Source organism: Asparagus officinalis, chromosome 3, assembly GCF_001876935.1.
Source record: "Asparagus officinalis chromosome 3, Aspof.V1, whole genome shotgun sequence".
Lineage (NCBI taxonomy): Eukaryota > Viridiplantae > Streptophyta > Magnoliopsida > Asparagales > Asparagaceae > Asparagus > Asparagus officinalis.
In genome coordinates this window covers 5,561,467-5,582,286 of record NC_033796.1, presented here as the reverse complement: position 1 = coordinate 5,582,286, position 20,820 = coordinate 5,561,467, and the positions used below count along the sequence as shown (strand labels likewise).

General features: G+C 38.4%; 1 protein-coding gene and 2 long non-coding RNA genes across 7 annotated transcripts in view; 2 read left to right on the top strand and 1 right to left on the bottom strand.

Moving 5' to 3' along the window:
- On the top strand, positions 1,089-11,565 carry LOC109832759 (nitronate monooxygenase). Of its 2 annotated transcripts, none has more exons than XM_020400168.1 (7): positions 1,089-1,425; positions 6,537-6,749; positions 7,823-7,918; positions 8,846-8,991; positions 9,080-9,299; positions 9,804-10,011; positions 11,261-11,565. In XM_020400168.1, exons 1-7 carry the CDS (start codon positions 1,291-1,293, stop codon positions 11,269-11,271), a joined length of 1,029 nt encoding a protein of 342 aa, XP_020255757.1. In that variant the 5' UTR covers positions 1,089-1,290; the 3' UTR covers positions 11,272-11,565. The 2 variants fall into 2 exon arrangements, with proteins under 2 accessions (XP_020255757.1, XP_020255756.1); XM_020400167.1 differs by having other exon boundaries at positions 1,094-1,425; positions 11,252-11,565.
- LOC109832760 lies at positions 2,496-6,511 on the bottom strand. 2 transcript variants are annotated; one of them, XR_002244966.1, is made up of 4 exons: positions 5,691-6,511; positions 5,430-5,592; positions 5,257-5,355; positions 2,496-2,876 (listed from the first exon to the last, which is right to left on the bottom strand). It is a non-coding gene; the product is annotated as an uncharacterized LOC109832760 (long non-coding RNA). The 2 variants fall into 2 exon arrangements; XR_002244965.1 differs by having other exon boundaries at positions 5,430-5,597; positions 5,691-6,509.
- Positions 15,525-20,820, top strand: part of LOC109832756 — a 26,900-nt gene continuing 21,604 nt past the window's right edge. For all 3 annotated transcript variants that reach the window (XR_002244960.1, XR_002244962.1, XR_002244961.1), the window contains exon 1: positions 15,525-15,714. This is a non-coding gene — a long non-coding RNA (uncharacterized LOC109832756). The remainder of the gene's footprint in view (positions 15,715-20,820) is intronic.

Sequence of the window (20,820 nt, the reverse complement as noted above, 5' to 3'; positions counted from 1 at the left end):
TTGAACTATTATTCCTGACTTAACAAATTGGTTTGACTAAAGCAAGGATTGTCATTTTGTTGGGTTGAGGGGGGTTTTCTTAAAATTTTCAAGTTCGGGGGGGGGCGGGGGGGGATGGGTGGGCAGTTCTCTACTATAGCCATGCTTGAGTTGAGTTTACTAGAAAAAAGATAGTTGAGGTTTGTTTTCTGAGACACCATCATAATTGAAGGATTTTTTTTAACAACTAACCCATTGTTTTAAAACCAAACGAAATCCGCATTAAATTTATATTTTCCACAATATATTGCAGACATCTGAATGTTGGGTTTGAATTTAATTTCTCGCAACAAAGATTGGATGCAAACATTTTCGTTTCAACGGTTTCGGTGCGAAACGAAGCAGCCACTTACTGACTTACCGCATGAATAGATTGAAGGGTTATTTTTTCGACATTGGCTCCTTTGTAATCTTTAATATTTTGAATTAGTCCCCTCAAATGATTGAAATTGCTAATTAGTCTCTCAAGTGTCATTACTTAATTCAGAATAGTTCCTCTCTTAATTAATTATCCTACCTAAATTGGTAACTCGTATTGGGTTTAGTCGTTCCTGCTCCCCCTCCAAATCTTAAAAGTTTAACGAAGCAGACTAAAGGAGAAAGATCTAAATTGGCCTGACAACTAAATCTAGGGTTTAAACAAGTTTAAAGAATACCGATTTAGATTTGAAATAATGTAAATATATAGAGATATAATTGGAAATCATGAAAAAAAATTAAGTTAAGAGGAGTATTCCTGCCAAATCAAATAGCATCCAAGTACATGGACTAGTTTGATATAACGAAATTGGACTTGTGGGCCTAACAAGCAGTTTCCATGTTTTGAGGGCCTACTTACGGACCAACAATAATCATGCCAAAATAAAATCTTATACAGAGTTGGAGGAGGCCCAGAATGGGTATGCTGGGCTGGACTCGTGAACGGGCAGGTCCGAAATGCTCTGGTGATTGGCCTCTATAAATTGGCGCAGAGCAGCTCTTGGGCTATGCTAATGAATTTAATTGTGGCGGGAAAGCTGAAGCCTAAGGTCAGTTGGAGTCCAAAGTTTGGATTCCTCTGGCCCATCCTAAACCACTCTGGCCCGCCAGTGCTCTTTCTCTCCCATTCTCTGAAAATAATTAGGGTGGGAAAAAATAACCGCCGCCGCCGCTTCAATACGTGACGTCGTCGCTTACGTTCACTCTCACTCGATCGATAATTGTCCTCTTCGTCGTTGCTCACCAACTCCTCAATTCTCGACTCAATCCTAAATGGGCTGGCGAGGGATTCTTGGGTTCGACTACGGCATCGTTCAGGGGCCCCTGGGACCCGACATCTCGGGCCCCGAGCTCGTCGCCGCCGTCGCCAATGCCGGTGCCATCGGAATCCTTAGAGCCCCCGATTGGGTATGAATTTCTCTTTGATTTCGTATTTTTGATGATAAACAAAAGCTTAGTTGTTCTTTTATCTTCAATTGAATAAGACCCAGTTCACACTTTTTGTTTACTCAAGTCGTTTGCAGTTCTGGGAAGTTGCTGCCCTGAAGTTGTTTGTTAAAATGTCTAGCTGGAAAAGTTAATAAAATCCTAGTGTTGTTGCTTCTTTGTTAGATTGAAAAAGACCCAATATTCTCATGTAATATATCTCTCATCCTTTGCAGTGTTTAATAAATTGACTATTTTAATTTCTCATCAAATTGTACAACTGTCGATTAAAAATTGCTTATTTGCTCCAGTTGGTGATTTATAAGTATGATCTTCATGGTTACTCACTTCTAATGCCTTGAAGGCACATGCATGGTACTAGTTTTTCCTTCTCTAGTTTTGTCTACTAGATAACATCATGTACGGGCAACGTGGACCAGACACTTCTTCTTGATTGTTGATTAGTTTAGCATGTCCATCAATAATTAATGTAATCATAGAACTTTAATGCTGGTTTTTGATGTAAACCTATAGTGATAGGGAAATGAGTTTATTTACTGGCTGCTATTGTATCATATCCATCCATGCAGTCTGATCTATACCTTTTGTTCTGAAGAAGCACTACTACAAAAGGCTCTATTAGTAATGGTTCAAACCGTTACTAATAAGCCTATTAACAATGGTTTGAACCGTTTCTAATAGATTAGCAATGGTTAAAACCGTTGCAATTAGTCCGTTACTAGTAAGGCCGTTGCAATTAGCTTATAGCAACGGTATACAACCGTTGCAAAAGTAACAACCGTTACTATTAGATTATTTTTTAATAAAAAATAAAAAATCCACGTCAGCAAATCTCAACAATTGCTATAGTGTATTAACAACGACAGGCAACCATTGCTATAAGGATTAACATTTAATTCTATAAAACAATAAAATGTTCACATTAGAAATCCTAACCATTGCTAAAGCATATTAACAACTAAAATAATCATGTAAATATTACTGCTTATTTTCACAATCATTAATATGAAACAAATAATAACCTTCGTAAATAAAATTAAATGCGATTCGATTAAACAAATAACAAGTGTTTGATACATGTTTTATTAACAAATCCAACAATATGCTAATTACAAAGCATGTACTTCTTTAGACCATATATTTACATGGTTCCTGACTCCTTCACACTCTAGAACTCTAAATTTGAAATGCAAATCTAATAAATCAAAACCTACCCAAAAGACTTACAACAAAAAAGAAATAAACAATGATTAAGTAGACTTAAACAATAAAGACCACAGTGAGCCCATGTCTTATCAATGTTGCAAGCCTTTCCTTCGTCGTATCTCTGGGTTCTTCCCACTGCATCGCACCAAACTAATCTCCCCTTCACCATCTATCACCTTGCAACCTTCATCCATATCATGTCATGCCTGCCAAAAATAATAGAAATTTAGAAATAGAAAAAATAAAATTTAAGCCTCTACAGATTTTAATAGTTATTAACATTATATTCACAAATAGTTATAGTTTTAAACATCTTCAGGTATAGCATCGAAAACATTATACAAAAGGATAACACAGCTTCGAAGACATGAATATCATTACATACAAAAAAACACTATAAATAATGTCCAGTGGAGTGAAATTTTATATTGATCTAAGGCTACACATATTTGTACAACTGGATCTTGCTCGATATCAGATTCTTCCAACAATATATCAAAATCAACAAAAAGATGCAGTCATCAATAGTCAAAACATATGTAGAAAAGCTAAATTAGTAAATTCACTAATTACAGAACAACATGAACCAAAAGAGACCAGTATTCTTCCAACAATATATAAAAATTAACAAAATATGCAATCATCAATAGTCAATATCTGTTTATTGATATTCACGCAACTAGTATTAGAAAGTTATACAACCTGGAATGACAACCAACTCCCCTACAATGCTGCAGACATGCACGACAAACAGAATTCTTAAAGATCAATAATATAAACAGGACAGGTTTTAGATCACTTAACATAACCAAAACACTAGTGATAATAACCTCGCCATGACAGAGCCTGCACCTGACTTGATAATCTCAAATACTTGGATATCTAAATATTTCTGCAAGTGACGCTGAGAAAAAATGGCTAAATCCATGAAATACTTGGGACTTAAAGTAGTTAAAGTGAATAACATGTGTTTGTGTGTTCTGTCTGTGTTAGCTGATGAGAGAGATAATCTCTAAATATTCTACTACTGAAAAAGGTAGACTGAAGAATGTTATACGATAAGTCCCGAACTAGCTATAAGTACATGCTTGCATGTCAAATTTGATTAATTTGTACAGTCAAAACAAGATTAATTCTAAACTCAAGGTGCTCAGAATAACTTACCATTCTTTTAGTTTGCACAAAAAAATATATGGATATTTCACTGTTAAATGCAAATTTACTGTAAGCTAAAGGTAATAGGTTCTTCAAACAGTTATACACCTAAAGATTGTACTCTGATAGTGAACAACATTGCATGTTAATAAAAAACTTAAAAAAAGAATTAAAAAACTAACAAATAACAATAAAAGCAAAGGAACTTGAACTGCTAGTCAAGGGTAAAATAGTAGTGGGAGGGGTCACAAGCTAAGTATTATTATTGAGGAAGTTTCTTGCTGGGGGGTTATCCATATAAGTCACTAAAATTATTTAGAAATTACAAACAACAAAAAATTCCAAGAGACACAAGTAGCTGAGCTAAAAAAATTGAATTCATGACACAACATATGGGTTCTCTGCTTTAATTGAGAAGCCTGATAGTGTAAATAGAGACAGCTTTTATTGTTATTGGTAATAATGATAATAAGATTCGATACAGAAAAAAATTGTTAGGTGATGCATGTGTCAGAGAATTTTAACCTCACCTTATTAAGATATATCTATTGACTATTAAATACATCGAATATATTTTTTGTTCTTTACATTACATATCAAACCTAAAAAGCAAATGTGTTACATGTATAAGCGAACAAAAACTCAGAAATATCGATAAGAGAAATTTGTGAAAGCCAGAAGCAACACGAGAACAAAACTTATCATATGAAATCAAACCAGCAGATATGATATGACTATATGTGCATCCTTTTCAATAAATCATAATCATGACAGTGTATATTAATTACTCCTACCATATGCACATTAAGACATTTAGACTTCCCACAAAAAAGTTTATGATCAGAAACAGTAAGAAAAGGATACCAAAAAGTTCATACCTTTGGTTAACATAATTGATAACTTTGTTGTTGAGAATCTCATAATCTCCACAACCAATTTTAGTCTTTTCGCATGATATCAAGTAAAGGATTATGCTAGTAACAATTAAGGTGTTAATTATAGAAAAAAGTATCAACTCTCAATACTTAAACTTGAGGAGATACTCCAATATTCTAGGCCAATAAATCACGTATTGGCATTTCATCAAACAAGTGGAGTGCACAACATGTATATCCATTTCAAGGAATTTATCCACCATCCTTAGCATCATGTGCAATACAAAGAAAGAATTTGAGATTGTCATGACCTCTGAAATAGTTGAGAGTGAAAAACAATGCTATCAATTTAAAATTAATTACAAATGTAAAAATGAAGTGATGATAACGAAATTAGTTTTTTATACATTTTATCTTACATACTGTTAGGTGTTGGTGACAACATAGCCCAAGATGAGGGCCAAGGTTAGAAAAGGATGAAACTTTAGGGGTATTAAAGTGCAAAAAAACCTTAAAATTTATCAGGTAGGGGGAGGAATATGAACGAAGAAATTACAGGAGCAAAGGTGTCCACGGAGAGAACATCAACCAAAGGGCAACCCCCGCGCTCGGCTTCTCTATCGACTCGCTCGGCCGTGTCGATGGCGTTTCCAATCTGCGAAACAAATTAAGGAGGAGGACGATGAAGTTGATAAATAAATAACAATTTGGGGGGTGGGGGGGTATTACTTGGTAAAGAGAACGAATTGAGGAGGACGATGAAGGTTTTCCTGAAGCAATCGAGGGTATTTATGGTGCCGGTGGAGGCTAGGGTGCATTCTGGAACTCCAATCAAGCATTTAGAAGTCACTGATGCCTGGTTGATTATCGTTTCGCTGGACGAGGAAGAGATCTGCTCTGCAATTCATAACAAAGATTAGTATTTTCTCCCTCTTGAAACTGAGATCCAAAGTTTGGGATCAAATTTAGGTTAATTAAAAGAAAAATTACATAAAGTTAAGATAGAGAAAGGAATGGATCGTTGGAAAAGTTTTCTGATCCTTTCACCATGATCCCAAAATGAAATTTAGCTTCCCCCAAAATTTTCCCTACCCCTTTTTAACCAGGCGCCACAATGAAATTTAACTTCCCCCCAAAATTTTCATTTACCAATGGGCCTATTTTTCCTTTATTTTTCAGCTAACCGTTTCTAATAGAAGGAAAATGATCGTGTGTTTCCATTAGGCTTTATTAAAAACGGCAATTTGTATTAACCGTTATTAATAGGCGCTTTTGTAGTAGTGAAGTATATCGTCTATTGATGAATCAATTCTAATTTGCGCTAATGGACCCAGTAATAGGGATCATGAAAATTGACCACTAACCTTATTTGTTTAAAGCAACTTTTGAATTTCATTGACAAGCGGTTGTTCCTTGTATAGTAATACTCATCATGCAGAGTGATATTCCTCTCTCTTAGTCGCCCTCCCTCCCTCTCTCTTACCCAGTTAGCTTTGTATTAGTTTCTATTTTCATGATTGATAATGCTGACAGTCTGATGTATGCCTCAAATCTCCTTTTTCGTGGATAGATTCCATAATAAGACTACCTGTCAATGTTCTTTACTGTATCTAGACCTAATTCAAAGGAACAGTCAAAACTTATAGACCGTCAGTATTTCAACTAGAAAATTGTGACTTCGATGCATATTTCCTTAGTATTGTATCTGGTTTTGTTACATTCTCAAACGTGTGCTCTAATTTTAATAAGTTAGATTAGAATCTAAATTAATTTAGTCATCTCTCTAAGACTACCTTTAAATGTTCGTCATTAATTTATGTATGTCAAAATTTGTAGGAATCCCCTGATTATATGCGGGAGTTGATAAAGAAAACAAAATCCTTAACAGACAAGCCATTTGGAGTTGGAATAGTTCTAAAGTTTCCCCACAAGGAAAATATAAAGATTATATTGGAAGAAAAGGTGGCATTATTGCAGGTTTCATGGGGTCAGTACCCGAGAGAGCTTGTTTCTGAAGCTCATGGTTGCGGGGTTATGGTTATTCATCAAGTAAGTGATATTTTTCAGAATTGAAGATTTTTTGGTGCACGTTTATGGCAGGAGTATGCTATTTGCATTATTTGCCAATTTCTTTCCTTTTAGAGAAACCTACATTTATTGATCAAGTCATCATTGTGTATGCAATCACTAAAAGAAAAAATTTCTATGAGATTCTTTTCGTGTACAGTTGTGATCGGTTCACCTGTCTCGCTTGTTTATTTTCTCCTTAATCTACATATCCCCTTGCTCTTAAAGCGGATACAACTATGGGTCATCATTGCCTTTAAGGCAGCACTTTTTGCAACACTCATTTCTATATCACCATGCAACGGCGGTGTTGAATTTTTTTTGGGGGATATTATCTATTCCTTTCCTTGTCCATCTTTTTGTATGATGGACTTACTTCAAACACGGAAGTCTTAACTGTCAATACTTTTCATCCCATGAGATCTAAATGATAACTTACTTCTAGTTGGCAGTCATAACTTACTTCTAGTTGGCAGTCCTCTTTAATATGAGATGCACTGTCTATCATGAATCGAAATCGTTATTCAATCCTTCTCAACTAGAAGCGTGCTTGATTTTGTAGACCAATAGCTGTGAGTGAATATTCTTCAATCCTTTTACTTTCTTAGGAGTCATTTTCTCCAATAAACTAATAATTCTCATATCCTTTCTAATTTCCATTATACATGTCTATTTGGGCCTCTCCTCACCAACTATGATCGTATCACTTCTAGCTTGCACATCTGTTGGCCTTTGTTCCACATGCCAGAACCATCTCATCTGGTCTCCTCAGTTTATCCCAATAGAAGCAACTTTAAACCCCCTATAAATGCTTGAAATCTTCCCCATATTTTTGTATCATATTGCGAGTCATCCATCTCGCATTCTGTCCTGCTATGCTAATTTCTTAATTGCCCAAATATCATCATTGGAGAACATCTTAGGTTTTCTATGCGTTAAGTACCTATAAAATGTCCTTTTAAAACATAGCAAATTCTTGAATAATATTTCACCATTCAACTTTATCATTTCTTTTTGCTTAACACTTTGTTTATTCATATGTTTTCTTGAGTCAGCTTGGGTGTATTGAAGAAGCAGCAAAAGCAAAACATGCTGGAGTGGATGCAATTATAGTTCAAGGTCGTGAGGCAGGAGGGCACGTACTTGGTCAGGTATTGACTTTTAACATAATGCAACAGCTAATAGGTCTGAGAAGCACTGAACCATTGTTATGTGGTTCTTGATGAACTCTCAAAAGAACCAATGTCCAGATCATTAGGAAATAGATTTAGACTCGATATAGCACTAGGATTGATCTGGCCTATGGCATCATGGTCTATAATTTTCATGACATGAGATCTATGATGCACGGATACAGATACGGGACACGGATACGATACGGACACGGATACGGGATACGACAAAATCCAAAAAAATAGGATACGGGGATACGACGAGGATTTTTTTTTAAAATTATTATTATATATAGAAAATTTTATAAAATAGGAATGGAGGGTGGACTTGAGGAGTCGGAGGAAGGAGGAGTCGGTCGGCGGGATCGGGTCGGAACAGCGGAGGTGATCGAATCGAACGGGAGTGAGTTGAGAGATTGAGAGAGAGGATTAAGGTTAGGGTTAGAGTTTTTTCTTTTTTTCTTTCGTTTGAGTCAGCTGAGGATCGAATCGAATAGGAGATTTGAGAAATAGGGATGAGTTTTTTAATCGAACGGCTCGGGTTGGATTTTAACAACCAAACCCGCAATCCGCAACCCGAATGAATCGTCCTTCGGCGAATCTGAGCCGTGTCCGAGCTCCTTTGACCGTGTCCGAGCCTAATTTGACCGTTGACCCGTGTCAGACACGGATTGACCGTGTCCGACACGTGTCGTGCATGTGTCGTGACGAATCCGTGTCCGATTCGAGTCGGACACGGATTCGTGGCCTCCGGGGGCGAATCCGTGCTTCAGAGCATGAGATAACCACATTTCCATAAGATGTGGATACCAATGTATATGCATAGAAAGTGAGTCCTAATAATGGATACTTAAAGAGTATGAACTTTTTGCTCATGGCCTTGGTTCTTGTTTGTGTTCTTTGCAGGAAGGATTGCTACCATTATTACCAAGGGTTGTAGACTTAGTTTCAGATTGTGGTATTCCAGTCATCGCTGCAGGTGGCATTGTGGATGGGCGTGGCTATGTTGCTGCTGTGGCCCTTGGAGCTAGTGGTGTCTGCCTCGGAACTAGGTTAAATATACCTAGTTATGATTTATGTCTTTCACATAAAAAATATGTTATCAATATATCATGATGCTCAAATTTGACACATCACCAGGTTTCTTGCGAGTACAGAAAGCTTTGCCCATCCTTTATACAAGAAGAGTCTGGTTGAATTAGATAAAACTGAGTACACAAATGTATTTGGTCGTGCAAGGTGGCCTGGTGCTCCGCATCGCGTTCTGCAGACTTCCTTCTTCAATGATTGGAAGAATCTTCCGGACCACGAGAATGAGGAAAACCAGCCTGTCATTGGTCATACAATAATTCATGGAAGAGTAAGTTTCCTGTATTTCTAACCAATATGTAGAATTCTGAAGCAATGTTCGAAATCAAATCTTTGAAGCAACACACCCACACACACAAACACACATTTCCCTCCACGGTGTTGGCTGGTGTTTGTTGTTGACATGACACACATGCAAGCCGTCAATTATGATTTAGGTATGTTGATCTGGACGGTAATGTCCTAAATGTGTGCGACATCAGCGACACATCAACCAATAATGTAGAGGACACACTAGTCTTGTTTAGTCTATACATGCATGTGTGTATATACTGTATGTATAAACATTAGATTTTCCTCCGGTGTTTGAGGGGGAAAAGCTAAATGTCTCTTTCCACTGTTCCAAGTCATCCATTTTTCCCCATAAAACAGATACTTGATGTCTGTGTATGGGAAAAACAAGAGGGAAAAGATCTTAAATTGTATTATGAAATTCTTAACTTTTGTAAACAAATTAAAGGGTTTGTTAATTTTCTGAGGCATGTTTGCTTTGTAGGAAAAAGAGATACGCTGCTTTGCTGGCACGGTTCCAAATGCGACAATGACAGGTGATATTCAGAGTATGGTGATGTATGCTGGTCAAGGTGTTGGCCTCATCAAGGAGATTCTTCCTGCTGCTGAAATTGTGACGAGACTTGTTGAGGAAGCAAAACGGATCATTCAACAGAAGTTTTCTCATGACTTTGTGCACCATGCAGATATTGGTACTTCCCATGCTCATCGTTTTAAGTGTTGTAAGCTATTGATACATCATTGCACTGGTCAAGGGATTCAACACAGTACAAGTATAGTGCACAACAATCAGGACATGCAATAGACCAAGTTATAAATAGTTAAATCATATATTTGGTTACAGACGTTTTTCACTAATGACATTTATTAGAACATTTTTCTGCTATTTGCAACTATTCTCCCCTTGATTTCTTTTACCCTTTTTAACCATATTATGCATGCAAATTTTTTTATGATGACCTTTCATATATACACAAATGCATTAGTTCCTTCCGTATCTACATAGTGCCAACTGTTTAATTTGATTGTGCCAATAGAACTTATATAAGGTCAGTTTGTAAAAACTTCCAAGTATAGCATAGGTCCTAAACCATTCATTAATATCTTGAACTCTTCTTGTGTTTGAGCCTTCATAACAATTTCTTTCACATCACATAATAATTTACATTCCTGTGTCAGAAGTATCTCTTTTATAGTTTTCTTTTCCCTAAGAATCAAGATCACCTCGTAAGCAGCCACGCAGAAGGGTGCTCCAAAGCAAGACTAGATGAAATATCATTTTGAGTCCTTCTGTTCTTTTGTGGAAGCAACAAACACTAATATATAGTGTTTTAAATTAAAAATTTAGAAAAAACAGCAAATAAATTATGATAACTTACGAGAAAATATAAGTTGACTGAAGGCATGAAGCTAAAACATAATTACTTGACAATGAAAACTTATCTATGTTATACTACCATTGTGACAATGAAATATGTTTTTCCACATTGATCATGAAGCAAGTTCTACAACATTCGATGATAATTTTTTCCCCCACATTAGGAAAGGAATGATGATCATCATCATTAGCGTTGCAAAGCATGTTTTTGTTTATGCATTTGACATTGGAGGGCATTATCCATGTTTTCTGACATGGCCCGTCATGGCGTTAACTGTCCAAAATTTTGTTTTTGCACATCAAGTTCATCTTAAAATCAAATTAAAGTAGAGAAGAAAGAGACCTTGAGACTTCCTATTTCCCATTTCTTACTCCTCTTTCGTCTCTCTTCCTTTTCTCGCTATTATTTGATATTTTTCAATTTGGCTGTGTGTTGCCTGATCATGCCATGAGCTTGCGTCATCACTTGATGCATGCCTGAGAAGATATAATCTCCTTCATCCATGTCTACTGATTCCACATTATATGAGTTGCTAATCTCTTGAATTCTGTAGCCGGTGCAGGTTCTTGCTGACCAAATGAGGACTGGACCTTCTTGTTCACTCATGAATTAGATACGCGTATCGTATGCAGGTGAATTTGACGTGTGAATCATGTAAATGATGTTGTTCATAACACAGATACCCGTGCAATTGTTACAATAAGAGATGCAAAACCACAGCATCCATTGTCGTATTTCTGGCTAGATTTGATGAAAGTAAGAGCTATTAATCCATCTTTGGTATCCAAAATGTTCTTATTATGATAAAGGCTGTTGTAAGACTAAATTTGTTTTGAAACTTTTCAGTCGTTGCGACGTAAATCGCTAGGTATCTTCTCTGTAAACCAATGGGAGATATTACACATTTTCTACATTTTCTATAATCACGTGTACAAAAACATCTTTTTTTTAAGTAAATCACTATGTATCTTCTAAATCAACTTTTACGCACTACGCGGCCTGAATGCCGACAAGCATGTTTTCAGCCGAATCATGTTTAATTCATGTGTTCAGCCATTAACCATGAGTTAATGTTATGTTCCTTATTGGTATAATTAGGCGAAAATGATCTTAACAACGGATATATTGACACTAGAATCTTAACAACGGATATCTTGACGCTACGAACTATTGATCCCATCGACGCTTTTTTTTTTTTTTTTTGGCTTCAAAAATCAACTTCATGAAACGGAAACTTGGTTCTCTCTACTTCACTTTCTAATGCTTGCTAGTTGGTTGTACCAAAAAACAAGAAGTCTGTAAGATCGCGCAATCTTTCCACAAAATTGGAATAGGGTTTGTAGATAGTTTAATTCTATATATAAATAGTTTAATTCTATATATAAATAAAGCCAAAATTAATCTCCTTGATGATCAATTTGCAAATCATTAACTCAAATAATTAATTGCTCTTTTCTTCTTCTTCCGTGCTGCGGTTGGACATGATGACATCCCGCGCACGAGTCACACCCGTCGTCACCATCACAACGGCCGCCACCATTACCAACTGCATCATCCGTACGTAGCAGCTAGCGGGCCCAGAGCGGCAACAGCTAGCGCCGTCGAAAGCTCCGCCTCCTTCATCGGTGAGACCATCACCTTCACCTTCACCTTCGAAAGCGTCGTCCAGGACTCCGTCTCCTTTATCCTGCGACCGCACCATCTCCGTTACCTACGTCACACAGTCTTTCTCGCTCGTGATCACCGTCAAAGGCTCCTTCAATTAATGGCACCAACTCCATCGCCAGCAGAATCTCCGAAGTCACCAAGTCTCCCTCCCTCTCCATCACCATCACCGAGAAGTAGTCCACCTCCCTCAATGTCTTTTTTTTTTTTGAGGAATCGAGAAAGTAACCGATTCTATTATATGACATCAGAGACAATTTGATTACAGATAAAATCTGGAAGTCCCTCAATGGAGTCCGAGAATAAGGGGCTGTTTGCTTGCCCTAAAAAAAAAGGAAATCAAGAAATAGGAAACTTATTTTCTTAAAAAATTGTTTTATAGTTGTTTGGTTGGCTAAAAAAAGAAGGAAATCAAATAATAGGAGATGAGATGAGATGAGTTGTCACCATATTATTGGATGATGTGAGTGTTTTTTAAGAAAAGTTATTTTGAGGTTGTTTGGTTGGTTAAAAAAGAAGGAAATCAAAGAATAGGAAACCTATTTCTTATAAATAGGTTTTTCTCTTGTGTTTGGTTCATTCTTAAAAATAGGAGATGAGATGAGATGAGATGAGATGAGTTGTCATTATATTATTGGATGATGTGACCCACACTTAAGGAAATCAATTTCCTTGTTTTTTTGGAGGAAATGGGTGGAGATGAAATGGAGATGAGATGAGATGAGTTGTCACAATATTATTGGATTATGTGAGTGATTTTTAAAGATGAGATGTGATGGAGATGAGATGAGTTGGATGATGTGACCAATTTCTTTTGTTTGGTTTATTTTATTGGATGATATGAGATGAGTCGTGAGAGAAATTAGCTAAGTCGTGAGAGAAAATATTGCCCGTGCATCGACAATGGAGGACGGATGATGACCTGAAATCTTTAAGGAGACCAGCATAGTCCCAAAATGTAAGACGTGTGAGGAGGGTAAGCAATGGAATCATATGCACAAGAACAAGCCAGATGAATTAAGGGTGACTATCTAAAACTAGGTCTTTTCTAGTAATTGTAAGGACTTGGGTATTTCGATTGGTTTTGGGTAGATTCTAATATCCTATTTGTAAAATCTGCTGAATCAGGTTGTGATTTAGAAGAACTCTGTTACAGTGAAGAGGCCCTTCGCGAGAAGGAAGTGTGAATGTAGAAATTTAATTAGAACCACTATAAAAATCATGTGTTCCGGTGTTGGTTGCTTTAAGTTTTTCACATATTTTATTTTCGCTGCATCATCTGAGATTAGTCAAAAAACTGTAGCAATCCTATTTAACCCACCCCTCAGGTTGCATCTCAGTTCCAACATTAACATATTTTGTTAGGTTATTTTTCCTTTCTCTTGCTGTGGGTCCAACCCAATTGAGTCCCACAAGAACTAGGTCAAATTAGCTGTATCCTACTAGGAAAAGGATTTGAGATACCTATTCATAATGTCAATTAGGAGGACCTAGAGATAAAAATTCCTTTATTAAAGGAATTGGGGCACGTGAAGATCATCATCTTGAGATTTTTTTTGGGTGCTACAGTGACCCGAGAATAATATTAATCCGAGGAGAGAGAAATAGAGAGAGAGAGAGAGAGAGAGAGAGAGAGAGATATTAAGATTCCACATACCTCGGTTGTCAAATTGCAGTGATTTAAAAGCCATTGTCTTAAGGACGACAATGCCGTCGAGGATATGATATTGATTTCTCTGTGAGAGTTGAAGATTTGTGGTGAGACGGGTTTTAGGGTTTTGGTGCCCTAGAGGTAACACTGTATTATTATCTTTGTGATTTGATCCTCAAGTTTGGGTGTAACTTTGAGGGATTGTACTCTCGATTGATAATGGAATATTACTCTCTAATTTGTCTTGTGGACGTAGGCACGATTTGCCGAACCACGTTAAATATTGGTGTTTGTTTGCGTGTGGTATTTTCATTGATGCAGTTGTTCGTTTCGTGTTTAATTCCGCAAATTAATCTCCATAGAATTCCTAACAAGTGGTATCAAAGCCCTGATTCAAGGCGTGCTTTGGGATAAAAAAGATGGAGGGTTTTTGCACAATGATAAATTTGAATGGTTCCAATTGACACATATAGAAGTCTAAGATGGAAGATATTATGTATTGTAAAGATCATGACCGTATTGAGGGAGATGAAGCTAAGCCAGAAGATATAACTGATAAAGAATGTTAGAAACAACACAGAAAGGCGATCGGTTATAAATGATGTGGATCAACGTTAGTGTGTTTTATCATATATCGGTTGAGACTAATGCGAAGTCTTTTTGAAAGAAACTTGAAAGTCACTATTTTGAAAAATAAAATAAAATCATTATTGTGATAGTGAAGTGGCCTTATCATGCCCCTTAAAATTGAAATCAACAAGAAAGTTTGGTGGTAATTGGGCTCTCTTCAATTGATGGTAATTGGAGAGGATCTAAGGGGGTGTTTGGTTCAATTTCTAGAAATTATAGGAAATATTTTCCACCTAAAATATGATTTCCTTGTATTTCTTAAAAAATTATAGGAAAAATTTTGAGAAATCAAAAAGTACTAATTTTCTTGTTTTTTGTACTTTGCTTGTTTGGTTCAAAACAAGAAAATAGCTCATAACTTTATAGAAAATAACAAGATTTGGTAGGTTTTTAATTAAATATGGTATGTGTTAGATTTCTGGTGATTTCCTCTCATTTTGAGAGGAAATTGCTTTTTGTAAAATTTGGTAGGTTTTAATATTTTATAGAAAATATTTCTGTAAATTTTTTGTTGAACCAAACACAATTTACAGAAATCTCTGAAAAAATTTTAATTACAAATTTACCATTGTCAGATGTTTTGAGAAAAGTTTTCTCAAAAAGTGTGCAACCAAACAGCCCCTAAATCTCTCCATGACAAATTGCTTTTATTTTCTTAGCTTTTAGTTTAGGACATCATAATAAGGAAACTATATTAATACTTGTGGTTAACAGGCTTTAGGCCCATACAATTCATAAGTGAGATGCTTAATAGAGTTTCGAGTGTATCTGAACAGTTATCCCCATAAAAAATCATATCTTAGCCATTTATATATTAATATAATATCATAAAGATATAATTATCTTATCATATTATTAAATTTTACATCAAGAGTTTCAATTTCATCCTCTACCAAAAATTAGAGGGAAGAAAAAAAAAAAAAATCTTCGTCTCCCCCATCCAAAACCAAAACCCTAACCCTAACCCTATCATCAAATCAAGAGAGAGAGAGAGCAGCGACTCCGAGATCGATGAACTTCAATGCTTGGTTATCTCGATGTTATCGCCATTGCTGAGCTCGCTGATTACGGTACGATGGTCGTCCGCCCTTATTTTGATCAATTCAGGTGTTATTGACATCCGTGTTCTATCATCATAAACACTAGAACTTCAACTTGATAGTTTTGTACTGAGGAATCAATCCTAACAAACTTCACATCACATGTGTTTAATTTTCATGCCTATGTTCGATTTTCTCAGTGATAGAGGTTATCAGAATCAGACGCATTTCTTGTCATTTAGAAGAACATCCTTGATCAGTCTTTCCAAATTTAAGGCAGACCGGCCGCCTGATTCGGCTGCCTCAATTGCGCACCTTTTCCATTCCGAAACCTTCTGCCTCATCTCCTCCGCTCTCTCGCCCTCCATCAGTACCCTGACCGCTTTCTCTACTACGTCTCTCTTCACGACATTGCCGATTTCTATTCCGATCCCCCAATGAGTGCAAGCAAGTCGGCAATTTGTCGCTTGATCCACGGCTTGAGGTCAACATATCATCGGCACACCCGCACTTATGCCCTCCAACATCGAGTTCCATCCGCAGTGAGTAAAAAACCCTCCTACCGATGGGTGCGTGAGCACTTCTTCTTGCGGGCACCAGCCTGTCAGCAGACCCCTTCCGCTTGTCTGGATCAATAAGTCTTCGAGCATAAAATCTGAACCATCTTGTTTCAAGATGTCGCGTCTGACCACCATTAGGAAGGCATGCCCGCTGTTAGCTAGCCCTGTTGCAATTTCTACCAGTTGCTTGTTCGTCAGAACTGCTAAGCTCCCAAAACTTACATACACAACAGATCGTTTCTCTCTTCCGTTCAACCATTCCAAGCAGTTGGCCTCTTGTTTCCATAGGTTTGACCCGATGAAGTTCAATGGGCTGTTGTCAGGAATTGGGCGACAGAGCAAGTGCAGAGGCCCTATGGTAAAGCTGTCAATTGCGCCAAAGACCTCAGAAGCTTGAAGACTGGTGACTTGAGAAGTTGGGGGCTGATACGCAAAGATTGGGGTTATCATGCGAAGACTTTAAAAGTTTAAGGGCTTGTAATAAATGTTCTGTTACAACTGTTTCTGTTTTTTGTTTGTTTTTCTGTTCGGCTGTGTACTGTTCGTGCACGTACACAAACATCCGTTCATTGAATCCGTTTGTATAAATTGAGAACTTGTACACAATCAAAGGTAGCATATGAATGAAATTAGAATTGTTCTTCTTCTCAAATTTAACCTCTGTTCTTCTTCTCTCTAAACTTATTCCTCTCATCTCAATTCTCTCTCACTTACTGTCTACATCTCTCAACTATCTCAATTTTCTCTTCTTGAAGTTGTTTCAGGTTCAACCATGGCCAGAATTGAAGCTAGGGGAATCGACAGAGGAAGAAGTTTAGAAAGAATTGAGGTCAATTTGATTGTGAGGATATGAATCCTCTGTCGATTCCCCTAGCTTCAATTCTGGCCATGGTTGAACCTGAAACAACTTCAAGAAGAGAAAATTGAGATAGTTGAGAGAGATGTAGACAGTAAGTGAGAGAGAATTGAGATTGAGAGGAAGAAGTTTAGAGAGAAGAGGAACATAGGTTAAATTTGAGAAGAAGAACAATTCTAATTTCATTCATATGCTACCTTTGATTGTGTACAAGTTCTCAATTTATACAAACGGATTCAATGAACTAATGTTTGTGCACGTGCACGAACAGTGCACAGCCGAACAGAAAAACAAACAAAAAACAGAAACAATTGCAACAGAACATTTATTACAAGCCCTTGAACTTTTAAAGTCTTTGCATGATAACCCCAATCTTTGCGTATCAGCCCCCAACTTCTCAAGCCACAAGTCTTCAAGCTTCTGAGGTCTTTGGCGCGATTGACAGCTGTTCATCAGGTCCTGACACGCTATAGCTTGGATTGCTTGAAGAACTACAACTTCCAATGGATCAAAATTGTTTAGTATGATAGCAGTTGCTCGATGAGCTTCTTCAGACTCATCTTTAATGAAGTTGAGGACAACATCATTGGGGTCAGTTGTGGGAATAAATGTAGATAGATTTTTCAAACGCATTTTCTGCAGCCCAGGTATCCCTTCGATTGGTGTCTCCAGATAACCGTTGCTGAGATCACTTTCACCTAACAACAAAAAATGGTACGTTAGCGAATACAGAACAAAATTTTGCACATCTTATAAGGAATATTTACATAAAGGTTATAAACACTTTCATCAATATCCTCTTTTTCATAGTATCATTTATCAAATGAATCAAAATAAAAAGATCTAGTATCTTTCCTTCAAGAATATAGGAGTTCTCAATCAATAAAATTCCAACCGAAGTTTCACAAGCAAGCATGAGAAATTTCTATAACAATAGGTTAGACGTTTTTTTGTTGCCTTTTAGTAAATAACAATAGTTTCGTACAAAACAGGAAATAGTAGAAGTTTTGTTTGCATTTTGCCCCATCTTAAATGTATACTTTACGGGAGGAGTAAAGCTAGAATAAACTTAAGTATAAAGAAGCTCTTGTTCGCGGGAAAATTCGTTGCTTTCTTTGTTATTGATTCCATTGTCATCTTGAGTTATAACTTTTTGAGTTACAAAGATCCGGTCTTTTATAAGATGCGTTACAATGAAATCAAAGAAAAATAAAAAGATTACAACTTTTCTCCTTCTGTGTCGAACGAATCGCGGAGCTCGCTGTTTTGCGGTCGGCTCGCGTTGTAATGGGTTTCTTTGCCGTGCGCCGTGACGGTTGTTTGTGCCGTGGACACACCGCGCCGAATCTAGATCCGGTCGGATCTACGAGTACGACGGGTATTATTCTACGAAGGAAATAATAGCCGGGAGGGATTGATTCACCAAGGAAACAATCGCTCAAGTCTCGGGATCTAAGACCAAGCTAGATCCGGAGTTCGTACGCGTAGAGATCTGAAGATCTGGTCCTCTCGAACACCTGCCTTATTTGGGCTGTTGAGCGTCGCCGAGCACCAGATCTGGATGAGCAAGTCCTTGAAGTCCTAAAGTTTGAATCTTGTTTGGATCTGAGTCTCCGAGTTCAGCAGGATTCTTCATTAATCGATTCCATTGTCATCTTGAGTTATAACTTTTTGAGTTACAAAAGATCCGGTCTTTTTATAAGATCCGGTTACAACGAAAATCAAATAAAAAAGAAATGAAATTACAACTTTTCTCCTTTTGTGTGCGAACGAATCGCGAGCTCCTGCTTTTGCGGTCGCTGCTTGTGGGTTCTTTGCCTGCGCCGGGGTTGTTTGTGCCGTGGACCACACGGAACCGGAGATCTAAGATCCGGTCTCGGATGTATCGCAGTAGGACGGGTAATTATTTCGAGCGGCAAGGAAGATAATAGCCGGGGAGGAATTGTTTCAGCCAGGAACAATCGTCCCAGATCTTCGGATCTAAGTAGACGCAAGCTTAGATCGCGGAGTATGCCCTGGTAGATCTGAGATCTGACCTGCGCTCTCGAACACCTGCCTTATTTGACGTTTGATGATCGCCGAGCACGGTCCAGATCTGAAGGAGTGAGTCCCAAGTCCGCAAAGTTCGGCAATCTTTTTTTAAGTTGCGAGTCTCGCAATCCAGCAGGGCTTCGGCCTCTCGCAAAATTTTCCAACCTTTTGAAATGAAGAACGCCCTTGGCCTATTTATAAGGCTCTTCAGGGGGTTACCTGTCCGGTAGGCCGATGTGGTCACGTGTGGCCAGCTCAAGGGTGTGGCCGGCCACCTGCCAAGGTGGCTCGGCTCATGCCGAGCCACCAAGAGGTGGCTCGGCGCAAGCCCGAGCCACCTCTTGGTGGGTCGGGTGGTGGCCGAGCCCCTTGGTGGCGCGCCGAGCCACCAAGGTAGGTGGCTGGCGGCCTCCTGCCGAGCCACCATTGGGTGCTCGAGGGGCCGAGCCACCTACGAGGTGGCTGGGCGGCTCCGAGGCACGCATTTGGTGGCTCGGAGGTGGCCGAGAGCCAGCCCAAGGTGGGCTGCGCGCACCCGGAGGCGCAGCCACTTGGTGGGGCTGCGGCTTGGTGGCTCGTAGCCGCGCTCGGTGACTTGGTTTCGCAGGGAGCCCTCCGGGTGTTTGGTTTTGCTGCTGTTTCGCACCTTTGCGTTCTGTCCGTGATTCGGTTGATTTAGACTCTGATTTGGGCAGTAAGTCCGATTCCCGATTTGGCAGTAATCTGATTCCTGATTTGGGCAGTAAATCTGGATCCTGATTTGGCAGTAAATCTGATTCGGGCTGATTTGGCAGTAAAATGCTGGATTCGCTGATTAGGCAGTAAATGCTGGATCCTGAATTTAGGCAGTAAATCTGATTCGCTGGATTTGGCAGTAAATCTGGATCCTGATTAGGGCAGTAAATCTGGATCGCTGATTAAGGTCAGTAAATGCTGATTCCTGATTGGGCAGTAAATCTGGGGATCGCTGATTAGGTAAGTAAATCTGATTCGCTGATTTGGCAACGTAAATCTGGTATGCGCTGGATTAGGCAGTAAATGCGGCGATTGCCTAGATTTGGGCAGTAAATCTGGATCCTGAATTTAGGCAGTAAATCCGCTTGCTGAGTTCGAGTGCGAACTGATCTTGATTCGATCGTGGATTCGTCCGGAGTTTCGCCTTGGTTGGATGACTGCGTTGAGCTGCTTGGCCGATTCGCGAATGGCGAACGATGTATTCCGTGGCTATGGCGGTGCGATTGCGTCGATCTCGTCGCGCAAATCGTTGGTTTGGTGCCGTTTGTGCGCGAGCTCAGAGCTAAGGACGCTAATAAGCAATTTTAAGTATTTCAGTCTCGTTCTTTTATAGAAGAGTGGCCTGGAATACTTTGGATATGATTGCGCTCCCACCCTTCAGTCGGTGTAATGAGACCTTGGAATGATTTCGCGTTCTTGATTCTTCAATCCTGTCAGTGCTTATTCGGTGCTTTGTCGAAATGTCTGTAAGGGTTCGCCGGTGGCTGCATTTTATTGTTCTGACCGTTTGTCGGAAATTTGATCTTGAGTCAGATTCGCTGATTTTTGATCTTAAGGCGTCGTAGAACTTGACCATCGATTTGCTGGCGGTTGAGTCTTTATTTGTGACGCGTTGTCGACGCGGGCAGTAGTTTGTTGAGTTATTCTTAAGAAATATTTTTAGAAAATATTCTC